The sequence below is a fragment of the Pararge aegeria genome, chromosome 20 (genome assembly GCF_905163445.1).
Source record: "Pararge aegeria chromosome 20, ilParAegt1.1, whole genome shotgun sequence".
NCBI classification, from domain to species: domain Eukaryota; kingdom Metazoa; phylum Arthropoda; class Insecta; order Lepidoptera; family Nymphalidae; genus Pararge; species Pararge aegeria.
Window position 1 is genome coordinate 10,818,856 of NC_053199.1, and position 17,343 is coordinate 10,836,198.

Sequence of the window (17,343 nt, forward strand, 5' to 3'; positions counted from 1 at the left end):
ACATTAGTCGTGTACACGGTTTCTGTACTAGCGAGTTATAGCAGCTGTCCTCGGGTTTTTAAAAATCACGCCAAAATAGGTCGTTTTCCCGGGATAAGAAACCTCGCGAATGCAAACAATTTTTATGCATTTTAGCAACATCGATCGATATTTTTATCTGTTAAATTTTTTATTATTAAACGAAGGTCATGCTCTTGACTTATAAATTTGGTTAACTGACGTAATACTGAAGGATGAGCACGTTTTTAATTGTCAATTAATGTTCACTTACTTTATTATACACTGTTTTTAGTAACTTAACTAAATTTTGACAACCTCCCTCGCGCAACGGTGAGCACTGTAAATTTAAGTAGGCGGTCCGGGTTCGATTCCCAGCATGGGCAAATTGGGAATTTATAATTTCTATAACAGTGGTCTGGTCTGGTCGGAGGCTTTGGCCGTGGCTAGTTACCAATCTACCGACAGAGACGTGCCGCTAAGCGATTTAGCATTCCGATGCGATGTAGCGTAGTAATGGATTATTTACAACTAGTTACTAAGTTGATGGTAGGTTTTCATGAAATCTATAATTCTAATGACCTTACCTGTTAGGTTTTAAGCAGTTAGATAAAACCCATAACCCTAAGCCTTGGTTTCTAAGCGACATAGTACCGGAACGCTAAAACGCTAAGTGGCACGTCTTTGTCGGTATGGTGGTAATTAGCCACGGCCGCAGCCTTTCACCAGACCAGATAAAATTTGGACTTTAAAAATTTCCAAATGAACCCTGCCCGGGATCGAACGCGTGACCTCCCACTTGAAAACACAGCGCTCATCGTTGTGCCAGGAAGGTCATCAAAAGGTCGTCTGTGACGAAATACCTACTTAGGAATTATAGGCTGCCTTCTGTAGTACACTTTAAATAACCACTGGACACAGGGCACAGGGCTTCAAACTATTGAAATGTTTTAGTTTTTTTGAGTAATAAAAGATACTACTATTATTATTATAGGTAACCGGTGATAGGCTAGTGATCCGGACGTCGGTTTCACTTTCGTGGAGCCGAGTTCGAATACCGGCACGCAGCTCTAACGTTTCAAGATATGTACGTTTTAAGCAACTAATATCACTTGCTTTAACGGTGAAGGAAAACTTCGTGAGGAAACCTACATGCCTTAGAGTACTCCATTAAGCTCTCAAAGGCGTGTGAAGCCCACCAATCCGCACAGGGCCAGCATGGTGGACTGCGTTATAAACCAGTTATAAACCATAGTAGGCCAGTAATGGATTGATATGAAGATGATTATTATACCTAGATCAAATAATGACAAATAAACTATTCATTTCACAACGCATAATTTAATGTCATCAAGATTCATACGTCTGTCCGTTATCCAATGCTATTTATCTTTGTACATAACAATAACGTACGATGTGCCCTTATACGCATTGAGAATAATAATTTACTTAATATCAGTTTACATTCTAAAGCATACAGACATCGTTTCATATAGGTATAGGTATTACATCCGTAAATTATCAGATTCAAATAAAATTCATAAAATAAAGTCTACAGAATTAGGAAATAATAGAACCCTCATTCGGACATTTTTGCATGCAGTGCATTGTGTCCAAAAAACAGTGAAAACACCCCGCGCATTTCTCGTTTGATACCCGCGTAATGTTGCTACCTAGCAATCTTTTCCCATTTTCCCCATTTTTTGATAAACGTTTGGAACATTAGAGATAATTATTTAAATTATTACTGTCAATTGCTAAATGGAGTGAAGTAACTAAACGCCTGTTCGAAAAACACTACTAAAGTTGAGTGGTTTTTGATGCTTCAATATTAATCATTTACAGTATTTCTGTATGTTCTTAATTTTGTGGTTCAAGTTTGCCAGCGATTTAGCGTACCGGTACGATGCCGCGTAAAAACCGATTAGGGGGGAGGTAAAGAACGGGTTTCCCGGGCGTGTGACAAAGCCAACAAGAGGGACATGCTGTGGTTTTTAGTTTGTGTATACGCCTTTAGAGGGGGCGTCTCACGTAACCTTTGTCCTGCCCAAGGGTCGGAGGTAGCAACAAGGCTTTTCCACCACGCCAAAATAAAGGGGCTTTAATATAACTGCCACTATATATTTATTAATTTATTTATATGCAGTATAAGATAAATAAATAAATAAATAATAATAATAATAAATATACTACGACAATACACACATCGCCATCTAGCCCCAAAGTAAGCGTAGCTTGTGTTATGGGTACTGAGATAGGTGATAAATATTTTTTTATGAATATAATACACATAAATACTTATAATATACAGATAAACACCCAGACACTGAAAAACATTCATGTTCATCACACAAACATTTTCCAGTTGTGGGAATCGAACCCACGGCCTTGGACTCAGAAAGCAGGGTCGCTGCCCACTGCGCCACTCGGCCGTCTCGTCAAATATCTATATTACGACAAGTATAAAGATATTTATTTATTTATTTATGTCACTTATCAGCAGATTTTGCAGCAAGGATTGCAATCAAGGGCTTTATTGATTATATTTAATGTCAATACTATGCTTCATATTGCACCTAAGAGTATTATAATATGTACTCGTATGGAGGTATTGAACCTTGATCAGAATATTGTCACCACCCCTCGTCTTCCCGCGGGAGTCGTACCACTAAGGGAATTTAACAGATAACGGGCAGGAGAGTCCTCTGTACTACTACTACAATCTACTGCGATCTCAAACCCCTCTGCCCAGTGTGGTTATTATGGGAAAACACGTTGGGAGAGGCCTTTAGCCCAGCTAGGCTACTGTTGTTTGCACCTTGGTACGGAACACTCTGTGCGCTTATACGGTATTTAAACACATAATATTTATGCATAATGCCTTAAAACGTGATGTGCATAAATTATCTTAATAATATTTTGCATTATCCATTTTTATGATCGTAAATTGATTTATCGCTGAAATAACATATATATGTTACCTACCACCACATTGTAAATATACAACAATGTTTAATATCCTAAGTTACATTTTATGTTGTTTTATGCAATACTAGCTTTTGCCCGCGGCTTCGTCTAGTAGCTCACGATTAGTAAATTTTAACTACAAAGATTTAAAAAAATGTCTTGCTTCGAATAGAAAAAGTGTAAATTAGTTAAAAAATCAGAAACTTTGATACAAATTTTCATCACCCATTTGATGATTTTGGAGTTGGAATTTTTAAAATTTGTGAAACACGTATTTCTTTATTTTTAATCGACAATAAAAGGGTTAAAAACTTCGAAAATATTTTCCAAATAGGAGCAGTTCTGCCTGAGATAAGCGCATTTAAACTCACATCTCTTTAGCTTTAAATTATTCGCCTTAGATGTACATCCCAGAACTCGTCCATCCAATTTTTCTGCGTCGTGTATGAGAACAAAATACAACGTTCCCTATTAAATTAACTGCATTTTTTTTATTTTTTTATTATTAAACAAAGACGTATACATATAGTCTAGCTAAAGTGACCTCTTTGCGTATTTTATAAGTATACGAAAGTATACAATCTCATAACTCGGGCTACTGTGATTCAGTTTTATGTTGCCCAAATAACACCGGGATCACTTTGCATTATGTCAGAGCACCTTCCTCCGCGAGACGAAGTGCGAGCAATTTTGACATCTGCGAAATTAACAGGATATACCTAGCGAATACAAGGCTGCGCGGATTCCGAGTTTCTTAGCCACAAATTATGCAAAATATTTGAATATGTATTCATAATATATGTGTAACTTATTTTCCAAACTAAGAAACGCATCTAAACTTCTCTACTTTGATCATAAAGAGGAAAGATTTTTTGTGAAAACCTAAAATCAAAGTTGCATGGATGTAACTTGAAAAGTAAACTGATAAATGAAGGATTCTAACCCTCTTAAATTTTAAAGGGACCTATCGTTAGTAGGTATATTCCTTAACGTAAAAGTTCAGGTACTTTTTGTGAATTTGTTTTATATCATGGTGATTGGTGCATGGTGATATTTATTATCCTTTTTCGCGATGACCAAAAATATGGTTTAAAAAATGTTGTAAATACAAAAGACCTAACCCCATTTAACCCCAATTTAAAAGTTTGACTCTCGATTTTTGCCTTTTTGTAAAGGAAAGCATCAGTCTCAATCAAGTTGAACTAATATTCCAAACCATTGATTTAATAAGTATGCTAACATAGAATTAAGAACATACAGAAACCTTGTACAAGATTTATATTAAAGCATCAAAAACCACTTCAATTTAGAAGTGTTTCTTGAGCAGGCTATATTTCATTTAGCAGTTAACAGTAATTATTTAACTTCTAATGTAATGTTTACGATAAAATGGGAAAAGTTTGTGATTTCACAACATTCCGCGGTTGTGATGTGAGTCTTGCGCGGGGCGTTTTCACTATTTTGGACACAATATACTGCATGCAATAATAGCTGAATGAGGGTTCTGTATGTTCCTAGTTCTATGTATGTTACTATGGTCCAAACAAACAAGTTGATAGCAATAAGTCATGGCATCGTTATCACCTTTCCTATGTTGATAACGGAACCCTAAAAAGGTTACGTAAATCGGCTAGGCAACCTCGGGGTAAGTAGTAGATGTTTTAATAAAAACTAATTTAATGACGATTATTCTTCTAAGCCAATTATATAAGATGGGTCCCTACAGTAAATCAGAATTAAGTAGATGACCTATTGACCGCATTAAATAATATTTTTGTTTTCTTTAGATTTCATTTTTTTTTCATACTATTTTCTTTTAGAAAATATTTATTGATTTTTAAGGATAAATGAAATACACATTTCGGTATTGGACGGAGCTTATAAAAATTAGTACGTTGAGCAGTAACCAGTAGGTATAGATTAGCGGTAAAAAATCAAATCGCTGCGAATTAGTCTATAGAGAAAGTTTTGACTTACATTGATACTCTGCCCGGCATTTGGCAACATTAATATTAAAGTTTCTATTTTTTGCGAACCCCTCAAATATGACCTATGACAGCGCCTTAATGGTGACATAAATAATCGCGACGAAAGCTGCATGCCTGATAGTTCTCCATAATGCTCTTAAAGGCGTGTGAAGTCTTCTAATCCGTACCTACTTGGCTAGCCTACGGCCTACAGCCTATATTACGTCGCCAATGGATTGATATTTTGTAATTATGATGATGTTGTTTTTCTATGAAAGTAAGCTAAACATAAATAAGTATGAAAAAAACTTCTATGGTGTATTTTAGTTTTGAATGATTTTTCCTACTGTGCGTGACCAATACATTTTTGTATAGGTTTACTAAATCGCTAGTAAACCATAATAATTCTGAGATTGAATTTAAAATAGGTACGATAATGCAAAAAATATTTTATTCCAATTACAATTTTATTTTATATACATTAAGTAATAATTAATAAACTTACTTGTGCTTGAATCTGGGTTGAAACTGAACAAAATAATTAAATAACGCACGCAAAACGTCCGCGCACTGATACAGAAAAATACGCGCGCGTCTTTCAACCAATGTGAACGGCAACTGGTTATAACCGTTAACGTTATAGCTGTCCACATTAGTAACTTTTTCTTCCTCGAATCTCGTTAAGTCTGTCTCTTGTACGTCATTCAGTGTTTTGGATACACGGTGCGTTTATTTACCGATTAAGTAGACTATAATAACATTCCTGTACCTATTAGACAATAGCGAATACCACTCTAAACGTAGGTCGGCATAGCTACATAACGTGTACCTAAACACGATTATCTTTTATAGTTTTAGGTCGGCTGGTCGGCAGTACTTTATCACCTGAAGTTATCATCATCAGCAGCAGAAGGTATCCTTTGCTGCACCTCTAGCAGGAGCCATTTTTCTCCCCGGAGAAAGCACATTTTATCTTCTCCTTATAGTAAGGGAGCCCAAGCGGGGATTTCCGGATTTACTAAAGCGCGGCAGATTAATATACAGGGGGATACCTTGTACCCGGTTAAGTACCTCCACAAAACATGAGGCCCATATATAAGGCCGCCCGTGAAGGATACAGGATCAGATTAGTCAAAAAAACTTGACCATTAGAAATTCTCGAGCGCGTCAGATTAAGGTAGGGTGAGTTAGTTACATCCTAAAAAGTGTATATTCCACTAATCTGACAATTTGAGAGTGACGTAAAAAAAGGGTTTTTTTTAATTAGGGATTAAACTTCTCCTATGACTTCATTTGATAGGAAGGTATTGGATTTGATTAATTATTATTAACTTCAGGTTAATAAAAATCAATATAAGTGAATCATATACTGAACTTCTGAAGTGGCAGTGGGCGGGTCATGTTTGTCGTAGAACCGACGGCTGTAGGGGCAGGTGTGTTCTGAAGTAGAGACCCGTAGGTGCAAAAGGTTGCTGGAAGCGACTTTCGACCTCAAGGCCTCCGCCTTTCCCAGTCGCTTCCAGTGTGTGGTGTGTGGTACGCTCTCTCAGAAAGGGCTATGGCCTATAGGCCATAAAATCCAAATAATATATGTGTAATATATTACACATATATTATTTGGATTTTAAGAAGAAGAAGAAGAAACACTTTATTGCACGTATAACATACAGGAAAAGAAACAGTAAGGAGTATACAGTACACAATGTAGACATGCAAAGGCGGCCTTATTGCTGCAAGCAATCTCTTACAGGCAACCTTTGTAGAAAGGACTTACAGCAAGAGAACGGGATAGTGCCGAGAGTGTTTATAGATATACATAAATACCAAAATGTAAAGATACAAATACATATATAATTTAAATAAATACATAATATATAAATATAAAATATACATAATACTTATGTATAAATATATAACAAACATAATATATATAAGTAGATTTTAATACACAGTTTAAAAAAAAGAAAAATATATAAAGAATCTACTTCAAATTCCATCACTCAAAGAGAGGTAGTAGTCCTTCAGACGACTCTGGGGGATTTTATTTCCACTTGTGCACCATTGCTCTGAGAGTTGATAAATCTGTGAGGGAAGTTTACTTTTTATCCTTTCCCAGGGGAGATAATTGTCTCCTGCCCATGCTAGCCGTGCTGGGGTGGCTAGGGAAGTGGCACTACAGAAAGCTTGCGCCAGTAGACTGTCCCAATAACTTGTACCTTGTAACTTGTTCAAGAGGGATTTGCTACAGGTAGCTCGTGGAGGTAACTTGGGTCAGTAGTTTATGCCGCCGGTAGCTATGTATTATCTACCTAGGTTTACTTATTCTATTGCGTAAAAGTTAACTACGATTTAAATGGTATAAAAAGAGCGCCATCTAGTGACGTAAGGTTTTCCAGTATTGTAACTAGACGACGCTACTTCGATTAGCGTGACTTACGTGAGTGTACGGGGGAAAACGCGCCAGATTTTATGCAATCTCCATTGCAGTAGATTGTTGTAGGTCCATAGGTACCTTTATGAACGTATACACGATGCCAAGCGACGTATTGGTCCGAGTATGGAGTTTACAAGATGACAATATGAACCTTTAGATACAAAAAAAAAATGCATCTAGCCTGTACAAAGCTATATAGGTACCATAAGACGCGTTGGTTTGCCCTAAGCTTTAAAGTTATAGAACGTTACCCCTTCTAACCTCTATTAAAGCGGTGTGTTGGGTGTAAACTCTATATACCATTTTTCTATGAAATAAGCTGAGCCAAGCACAAATGGCCTATGGGACATTAATCAAAGTGACTATCGTATTAAGGTTAATGAACTTATGTTGTTGCTTATCACGAAACGATTGAAATAATGTTTTATTGCTCGAGTAAGCGCTCGCTTCTAATAAACTGGTTTTAATTTATGGGGTCAATAGTAAAAGGTACCTATTTTTAGTAGGTAGATACCTAAGTATATTAAAAATTGTACACTATTATGGCTGCCGCTCTCGGATACGGGCATATGACAATATTGCAGCATTTGTAGCCCTTGCAATAATAGTAGGTACTGCGGTACCGACTTTTTCCCTACCGACCACTCAATCCTCCCAAGAAACAAAACATAAAATAATACAGATAACACAAAATAACAAGAATAAGAAATTAATTAAAATATAGGCATGCAAAGACAGCTTTATTGCTGCAAGCAATCTCTTACAGGCAAACTCTGAATGACAGAACCTGTGCCAATTCAGTGATACCTGTTTTTTCCTATAAAAACTTGTAGGTATACGCTATTCTACACAGTATTGCCCGACCGTTCGCCTCGCATTGCCCGCCTGCGTTATTTCTTCGTTTTCTCGGCTCTTAAGGCTCAAGCCTACTGCCCGATTCCCTTTTCAGCCAGTTGCCAACTCGTCAGCTTCTTATAAAATGCATAGTTTGATAGTTACAGTAACTATAAGTAGCGGCACGAAAGTCTAGCGGTGACAGTTATTGCTCAGAAGTCGAAAATAAGTTATCATCGGGGAGTAAGAGGGTCGCGGGGAGGGTGTGCGTATCGTTCGCAGGCGCTTATTGGCTCTCCGGTATTCCGTCTCCCGTACCGATACGACACCCTATTGTTATTACTGTTAATTTTTGTTGTTGTTTTAATGAATGTTTTTATTTCTCCATTCCCCATAAACTTGTTAAAAATTATAGCCCAGATAACAGGAAATCATTGGAACTTGAAACTCTAAACTATAATAATTACAAACACATATACTCACACTCAAACATGCATTTACACTACACACAAACACACACATTACAATAAAATAATTTAATTTTCATTGGATAATAATCATTACTTTAATAATTAATGGTTAAATACTATTTATTAATTAAAGTAATGATTGTATTGCCTGCGCAACAGTACCCATGCGCAGCTATACTTATTTGCTGATTTGGCACACCTAAAAGCCAAAAGAAGCAAAAGAAGAGGAAAAAGAACATCTGTATGCAGACAGAAGCAACGTAGGTTTGGGATGAAGCTGTCACTCAGGTTTAAAAAAATTAGAACCCAGAGACAAAACAATTTTTTAGAAGACGGTAATTTGTCAATGTCAAAATAAATTAAGGTTAGGTTTAATTTGTATTTGTTTTGTATTCCGCATGATTTCGATTATCAGCAACAGATACGTTAGTTCTAAGTTCTAATATAAATTAACGTCTCATATATAACGAGTTAAAATGTTCACTGTATTCTCACGACGCCTGTATTTTATTTGTGACAAAATCCCTGTTCGTCACTTAAGAAACCGAAGATTTGATAGGCCTGGAGCTAACCCTGGCTTAGATAATAGACTGGGTGCATTCAAAGAAGACGGCATCAAGATACAAGACGATGATGTCGAAGAATTTATGGAACAATCAGATAGCAACTTTTACAATGTAAGTAGGATTTGTGATATCTATTTTACTATAATTTTTTCTGATCAAGATAAGTGAAATGTTATAGTCGATATGGGATAGCTATGTAATGCTAATACTGAGTATGTTTTACGGATCACAAGTTCCTGTTTTAATTTCTGTTGGGTAGTAAGTTGTGGAGAATCTGAACCAGTGGTTACAGCCAAGAAATTTGTACCAGAAGCTTACATGCCTAACCTGCATTGAAGCATGGAGGGCCTCAACTCGAATGTCTCTCCCTGTGAGATGCCAGTGCCCAGGAGCCGCACATTGGTAGACTGAGTATCAGGATCTGCTGTTATCACCTCATAAAATGATCCATTAACAGGTGCTAATCTATCTTCTCTATTCAAAATTTAGAATTTGCATATGATAATAGCCTTGATTTAGTAGTTTAGTGAAAATTAATATAGGTTGGCATTGGCCATTGGCACATCAGTAGTAAGCAACAGCTTAAGGTATATAATATGATAAACAATATTACTCAACATTTAGTCCTGCATTGCAAGTATTATCCATGGCAGTCTAATTTAATTCCGCTCAAAGTTAGCTCTTGACTGCAATCTCTCCTGGGGGAGAGAGTTATGATGTAGGCTAAGATGGTAAATGGATGGATGGCCAAAGCCTCCAATCAGACAAAATTCAGAAATTATATATTCCCAAATTGTCTGTTGTGTTGTAAACTGGGCCCTTCTGCATACTACTAATGCACCCGGAAAGTTGACTAAAAATTTACTTATTTTGTTAAATAAAGGTAGGTGAAGCATACAATGCACATTTGAATGAAACACTCATGGGGAAACACAAAATAAAACTTCAAATTGTTAAGGAGAAATACTTTAAAGAGAACATGCCAAACTTGCTTACCTGGAGTGAGAAGGAACAGATACGTCACTTAGCTGCAACGCAACCTGATGAATGGACTCCACAAAGAATTGCTGAAAGCTTCCCTGTAACTGAGCAAGTGGCAAAGGTACTTTTTCAGATTAAATACTGAGTCTATGTTTGGAATCTATATTATTGGAAATATAAATTTAGGGATTTGTTGTATGGAAGATGACATCATTTTAAAAAACGAAAGTAATTATATGATGTGAAACAAAATTAAAGTGTCAAATTTTTATTCTGACGGCCGATTAGCGCCAGTGGGCAGCAACCCAGCTTTCTGAGTCAAAAGGTTGTGGGTTCGATTCCCACTACTGGGCAATGTTTGTGTGAATAAAACATGAATGTATTTCAGTGTCTGGATGTTTATCTATGTATTATATGTATATTATTCATAAAATTATTCATCAATCTTAGTACCCATAACACAAGCAACGCTTACTTTGGGACTAGATGGCGATGTGTGTATTGTCGTAGTATACTTATATATTTTATTCTATTAAATAAATTAGTTTTCGACTAAACAAATAGGAACCACCCAAAACCTTTACCTACGCAAATTTCTTCATATAAACAGAAGCGTTCACTGCCCCTTTTATATGATTGTAGAAGGGTAATATGACATAAGAGATAGATATAGATAATCTTGATATTAAGTATTATAGCTTCATTACTAAAAGTAATTTTTTGAGATCTAATAATGTTGGATATTAAGTAACTTTATGGTTTACTTCTAGAAACTATTAAAATACCCTTGGAAACCAACAACTGAAGAACGTATAGCCCGTCATGACACATCTGCTATGAGAAACTGGAGGGAACTTAAAGAAGGAACTTTAGACATACCTGAAGATTTACGGACACATTTTCTTAAGTTCTCTGAGAGAAAGATACCTCCACTAAATAAAAAATCAATAAAAGTTGATGTATCTCAGGAAAAAATTGGAGAGTTTGAACAAATCGTACAAAAGTGTGCATCTAATGAAGAGAATAATCGAACATCAGATAAATTTGAACACAGCGAGTTGAACTCAAATGAGGAAAGTAAACCAACAAGAAAGGACTGGAAAAAAGTAACATTAGATGAATTGGCAAGCAAAATAAAAACTCGTTTAGATAAAGGAAAGGATGTGAATGTACCAGACAGAATGATCATGGATTCAATCAACACTGTACCTAGCAATACCGTTAACACTAATGAAGTCAACAAAGAAATTGAGTTATTCAATGAGAAAAAAGATGAGAAAAGTATTACAAATTACAAGAAAGAAGATACTGAAGTTGTTCCTGGGCCAAGTTATCCAGAACGAATAAGAATACCAAAGAAAGCTTATCAAAGAGGTGCAACATACAAAGTAGATGATTGTTTTTATGATCACGATGGGAGATTTTTATATCGAGTAATAGGTATGACTGATAGTCATTAAAATATTGTTTTTCAATTAAACAACTGCATCACTACTTTACCAAGGTGCTCATCAAGGTAAATCACAGTCTGAGACTTGACGTGACTACCTCGCAAAGTCCTTTTAGTCGGGCATAAAAACCGACTATGTTCGGAGTTCAGAAGCCACTCGAAGTTATCGCCTAGCTTCAATCAACATCGCCAGTAATGTAGACGTGAATTTAGACAACAAAGTTAAGAACACATAAGAATAAAACAATAAACATTTCAATGAAGCATTATATTTTTTTTATAAAAAATTATATCCATCTCGTTATAACTTGTCCATTACAATAAATTTGAAATTAATTTTATACATTGAAAGTTATTGCATGTCTTTTGTTTACCTTGTTCACGAAGATATAATAAAATTACTTGAAATATTATAAAAATACATCTAGGTGACAATCACCATTGTACATTTTGTATTGAACTTAAAATATGGCTTTAAACATCACCTGAGTCAAATAAAGTAAATCAATAATAACCTATTTCTATACTAATAATAAAGTTGAAGATTTTGTTTATAGTCCGGGCGCGCTATTCTCTGGAACTACAACTCAAGAACTAAAGGTTGTTTTCCCATCACGCTGCGCTCCTTAAAACTCGAGCAAATTAAGTAATAGCGCGAGCGGGGGATGCGGCGCGGTGGTTTCTAGGTATATTACGTAGAATAACGGATAAAAGTTTGTAAGGAAAAACAATTACAATTACGCGGACGAAGTCGCGGGGAACCGCTAGTAAAAGTTATAAATATATTATAATCATAGATAAAATGCTACCATATAAATTTGCGTAACTTATTATAAGAACACTTCTATAATATTGCATATATAAATTTATTACATTTTTATACATAAAAGAAATAACACAAATTTCTAAATGTATATTTCTTATACATTACAAGAAATAATAATAACTGACTCATATAATTCCACTAAAACTACAGTTCTGAATAAATAGTATTTCGATTCCTCAACTATTGTTAGTCATGAGTATTCATTTTAGGCCATTGCATAATGTGATGACAGTTGATGAATGCAAGCTTGTTTACAACAAAAGTATTATAATGAAAATAACACTGTTAACACAATAACTTCTACTTTTAGATAAACCATTGTTAACTTTATTATATTATAAGGGGAACAATGTTGACACTCTTGAATACTTTCGATTTGGCAGTCACATTGTTAATGACTTAAATAATTTGGTGGATGCATGTGACTTACTTAATTCTTTCGTTTTCATACTAAAAGATTCTAAGTACAGAATACTAACAATAAAACTCTCAGTGCATGCTATCTAAGCTGGAATTAAGAGCTGGTTGGGGGTTAAGAACAGCCCACCCCACTGATGTAATGCGGGTTGGTGGGCTTTAACGATTATTATCAAATTTTAGTGATATTAACTTGGACCGATGGCTAAATCGCCGATCCGTATCCGCCGAGTGACGGGTAGCAGACAACATAACAACATTTTGTCACACCGGGCTTGTACAATACACAATACCTAAATTTCGTCTGACCGTCGAAGATAACACCTAGACCAACAAGGCAGTTTTCTGCAAATGTCGTTTCTGCTACAGACCTTCCAGTTAATATAGTGACTGTAGTGTCCATGACACAGGCTGCAATATAACTTATATCTATTAGAATATAGAATATGTTTTTATGAAGAATCAGTAAGGAAAAACTTTGACTAAGGAAACATGGCGTCAAGCTACGTACTTTATAATGAACGTAACACTGGTATGTAATTACGACAGATTTAAGATAAACATGGATATGGGATTAATAATGCAGGATTTACTTATGTATGCGATACACTGTGAAGAGCATAACGGTCCTTGGGAAAAAAAAGGAAATCGAAACATATTTTTGTCCCGTAGCTTGAAATAAATCTACAGATATAAGATTTAATTTCCATTATTAAAGCAACCTGTATATAAATATGGTTTAAATAAATTTGCAAAATGGAAAAATATGACCATACTATTAATTTCTTCTACTTTTGTTCATAATGATATAAGAATTTCTTAACAAAGCTAAGTGCAATTTTGGAATGGCTAAATACATTGTGTGCAATGAAAATCAAACCGTGACTTAATCAAAATCTGTACGCTCTCGAAATATATAACACAAAACACATTGTAAATAGGTTTTGATAAGTAACTGCAAATCAGTCTACCAAAGCAATCTATGGGTACAATAAATTTTTCAATGTCAAACAAGAATAATCCTTCAGGACCCCAATTCCATGTTACATGTTAAAAGGAAACTCACTTAAAAAAAAAACTTTTCTGAAAAGTGTATCCCCTGTCATTCCTTGTCAAGTGAAAGATTTGCAGTCCTTCATACTCAACCCATTTAGCTCAGACTAAGTCCGGCTTCGGATCGCTATTTATTAAAATCTTATTTATACACTAAAATATGTACAATCAATTTAATGTTACAATTCATCGTACAGCAAGGATATTTAGCCACTGTCCAAATTTATTTAAGACATTCATATTCAATCTAGTCAAGATCAAGTTTTTACAGATAAATATTTATTTACTACACTGTGATCGTCAGCACGTGTCACTGTGGTCAACAGCACTAAGTATCTTGCCGCGCGCAAGATACTTTGTGTCTGCAAATGTAATTTTATTTCGAGACAAAATAAAAAATACACTATTTTAATATTTTCACCAAAGATCCAAAGAAATTAAATTAGGATAGCGACTAAAAAGTCAGTCTGTTTCGCATTAGCACCCTCGATACATGCATATCGGATACGTTGTACGCGCTAAAAATAAACCCACCACAATAATATTATGTACATTTTTTATTTTGTTTTGATCTAATTCATTGCTTCGAACTTCTGTCAGCAATTATTTAATTGTTGTAATACTTACAGAGTGCTTAGTGTGAGATCTTCTACATACGTCATGTCTAAGCTCGCGTGAAATGACAATACTAAATTGACAGTTGTCACTAGATGGCGCTGTTAAATTTCACACATATCGTAGTTAGATAGGAAGAATATCTCACACGCTGATAGTATGCATTTTGAAACATAAGGTTTCTACATACTATAATATATTTTTTTATATGAATAAACATGCCTTTCTTCATCTGAATCCTCAAGGCGGGACACAGGTTTTCTCTCATAAGGGACAGGATAACAGAGCTTCGATCCAGCATGGTACGTACCTCCAATGTGAGTTACCGATTATTATTATTCTCCTAAATCGTAGATACATATTGGGGCAAAATTTCCTATAAGCTAGACCATAATACATCCATAAAATCACAACTTTATTCAAGTCTTAGTTTCTATCTAGAATCCTAAGTTTTAGGCGAAATAGGATGCACCTCACCGGCTGTAAATTTTATTCTTAAAGAATTAAAATGTTCTCAATGTTCCCGATACAGGACGGGTGCCGAAACTATAATATAGTATTATTCGTTGAAGTATCTAGTAGAAAAGTAACAGGACATTATATTATTACCTCAGAGCTTTTATTCTGTGTCAATATTTCTGTGTGAAGATAGTCACACTCACTAAATCCTTTAGAATTAAAAAAAATCCTATTAATTAAATTATGACAGTCCTTGTATGAAGAATATGATATATAATATAGGAAATTGCATTTAGTGCCTATGATTTGTCAAAGGGGTGATAATTTTGACAATGCGCATAGTGTATATTTGTTAATTAACCTATTCGATTAACGATAATATATTCACAAAACTTGTAATCGATAGTCGGATGGTTATGCATTATAAGACAAAATAATATTTTTTTTCTACTAAATTAGTAATTAATTAATATGATTATAAAAGAAGTATTTATTTTTCGGTTATATTATTTTTGATTTAATTGATTTCAAAATCGATTATTGTAGCACAATCGAGTACGACATTATCTGTTGTATATATCACGGAGGAAAATACGAAAAATTATGGGCGTTGCTATTATTATCATATTAAGTATGACAAAGCATAGTAAAATGTCAATAGCATAGACGATCAGCCCTTAGTATTTTGCCTGCTTAGAACGTAATGGACGGTTGTCGCACGTTTGACAAATATTTATTTTCTACTTCTTAGTTAACTTAACCTTTAACCTTTCACGAAATATAACTCTTAATTAGAACCGGCATATGTACTAAATTCAAGGAAATTTATACAGTGATAATGCTTACGAGTTACATAATATGGTGATCCAACCGGTTTTGACATATATATTCTATTCACTGTCAGTCATTTACCTTTTAACTTTTGTTTCACCAGGTGTAACAGAATGCGAAACGAAAGAGAGAAAAGAATTATATATATCATTTTTCATGTTCATAAACATAAAGTAATTTTTTTTTTTCAAAACTTCTACAAGAACTTTTCATTATTTGACGGCCTTTTGCTGTTGATCGTTTTTGTTTCGTGACTGCAGGGTGTACGGAACACGCTATTCTTAAATAAGTATATAAAGTACGCTAAGATGATATTGTTCAGAAGCAAGCAAGCTGTATTGGAATAGGCACCCATATATTGCGTAACCAGGACGTGTGGTAATCGAATCGTCTTTTGCATACACATTTCGTTCTTCAGACATCCGTTCTGTTGATCTTTTATGTTCAGTGACTTCAGGTGTAACAGAACTCCTAGATATGAATATAAAGTACCTACACTAAGTTCATACTGTTTGGTCAAATTAAGCAAGCTGTAATGCGAATGGCACGCATTTATTGCGTTACAGTACATGTGCTAATCCAATCTGCTTCTCCAGAATTAAAAAGTATATCAAGTTTAGATCACATTTCATGTATAGTTAATCGCAATCTTTTGAAGTAGTGTCTACAGCAGGCCGCGGTTGTTGAAGGAGGCAAGTCTTGCGGCCGTGTCTCAGTGCCAAGTTGGTCGAGCGCGCGCGTATATTCGCGTTGGAGCGCCAGGAAGTCGATGTTCTGTTCGCCGAGAGCTGCCATCGCTAGGAATAGTATGTCTCTGGAAATAACAGTACACCGTATAAGTCACGAGCTAGAGTGCGTCATACAAAAAAAAAAAAAAAAAAAAACTACGACAGTACACACATTGCCATCTAGGCCCAAAGTAAGCGTAACTTGTGTTATGGGTACTAAGATGACTGATGAATATTTTTATGAATGATATACATAAATACTTAGAATATACATATAAACGCCCAGACACTGAAAAGCATTCGTGCTCATCACACAAAGGTTTTTCCAGTAGTTGGAATCGAACCCACGGCTTTGGACTCAAAAAGCCGGGTCGCTGAAAACTGCACCAATCGGCCGTCAAATACATGAAATAATAATTTACTATAGGCTTAGTCAAGCGTTCAATATTAATGGATAGTTGTTCTGGGGATAAGTTATAATATTATCAGCAAGAATCTTTAGTACTTAAAAAACGCATAAATGGAGCCTTAAGAAAGGTTAGGTTTCGCAATTACTAAAGCGAAAAGCGATTAAATTACTCGATACTTGTCAAAATGACAAGAGGAATGCCTTATTTTTATACATATGCTTTACAGATTTTTTGGGAACCTGTGAGAGAAATAAAATAAAATTTAGACATTTCGATCGATCCGGTTATAAATAGACGACCTTGAGACGACATGGTCAATTAAGTAGCAGGGCACGGAT

General features: G+C 35.2%; 3 protein-coding genes across 9 annotated transcripts in view; 1 reads left to right on the forward strand and 2 right to left on the reverse strand.

Annotated features, from left to right (window-relative positions):
- The window catches only part of LOC120632856 (alpha-tocopherol transfer protein-like), a 31,240-nt gene extending 25,707 nt beyond the window's left edge, over window positions 1–5,533 (reverse strand). The window contains exon 1 of the mRNA XM_039902893.1: window positions 5,437–5,533. Within this exon, the coding sequence (XP_039758827.1) occupies window position 5,437 (1 nt within the window). The 5' untranslated portion in view covers window positions 5,438–5,533. The remainder of the gene's footprint in view (window positions 1–5,436) is intronic.
- Window positions 5,534–9,028: 3,495 nt separating this feature from the next.
- On the forward strand, window positions 9,029–11,929 carry LOC120632814 (neugrin). Its single transcript, XM_039902834.1, has 3 exons — window positions 9,029–9,346; window positions 10,119–10,337; window positions 10,987–11,929. Exons 1-3 carry the CDS (start codon window positions 9,146–9,148, stop codon window positions 11,674–11,676), a joined length of 1,110 nt encoding a protein of 369 aa, XP_039758768.1. The 5' UTR covers window positions 9,029–9,145; the 3' UTR covers window positions 11,677–11,929.
- The window catches only part of LOC120632812 (DENN domain-containing protein Crag), a 55,791-nt gene continuing 50,367 nt past the window's right edge, over window positions 11,920–17,343 (reverse strand). For all 7 annotated transcript variants that reach the window (XM_039902828.1, XM_039902833.1, XM_039902829.1 and 4 more), the window contains one exon: window positions 11,920–16,681. In XM_039902828.1, the coding sequence (XP_039758762.1) occupies window positions 16,489–16,681 (193 nt within the window). In that variant the 3' untranslated portion in view covers window positions 11,920–16,488. The remainder of the gene's footprint in view (window positions 16,682–17,343) is intronic.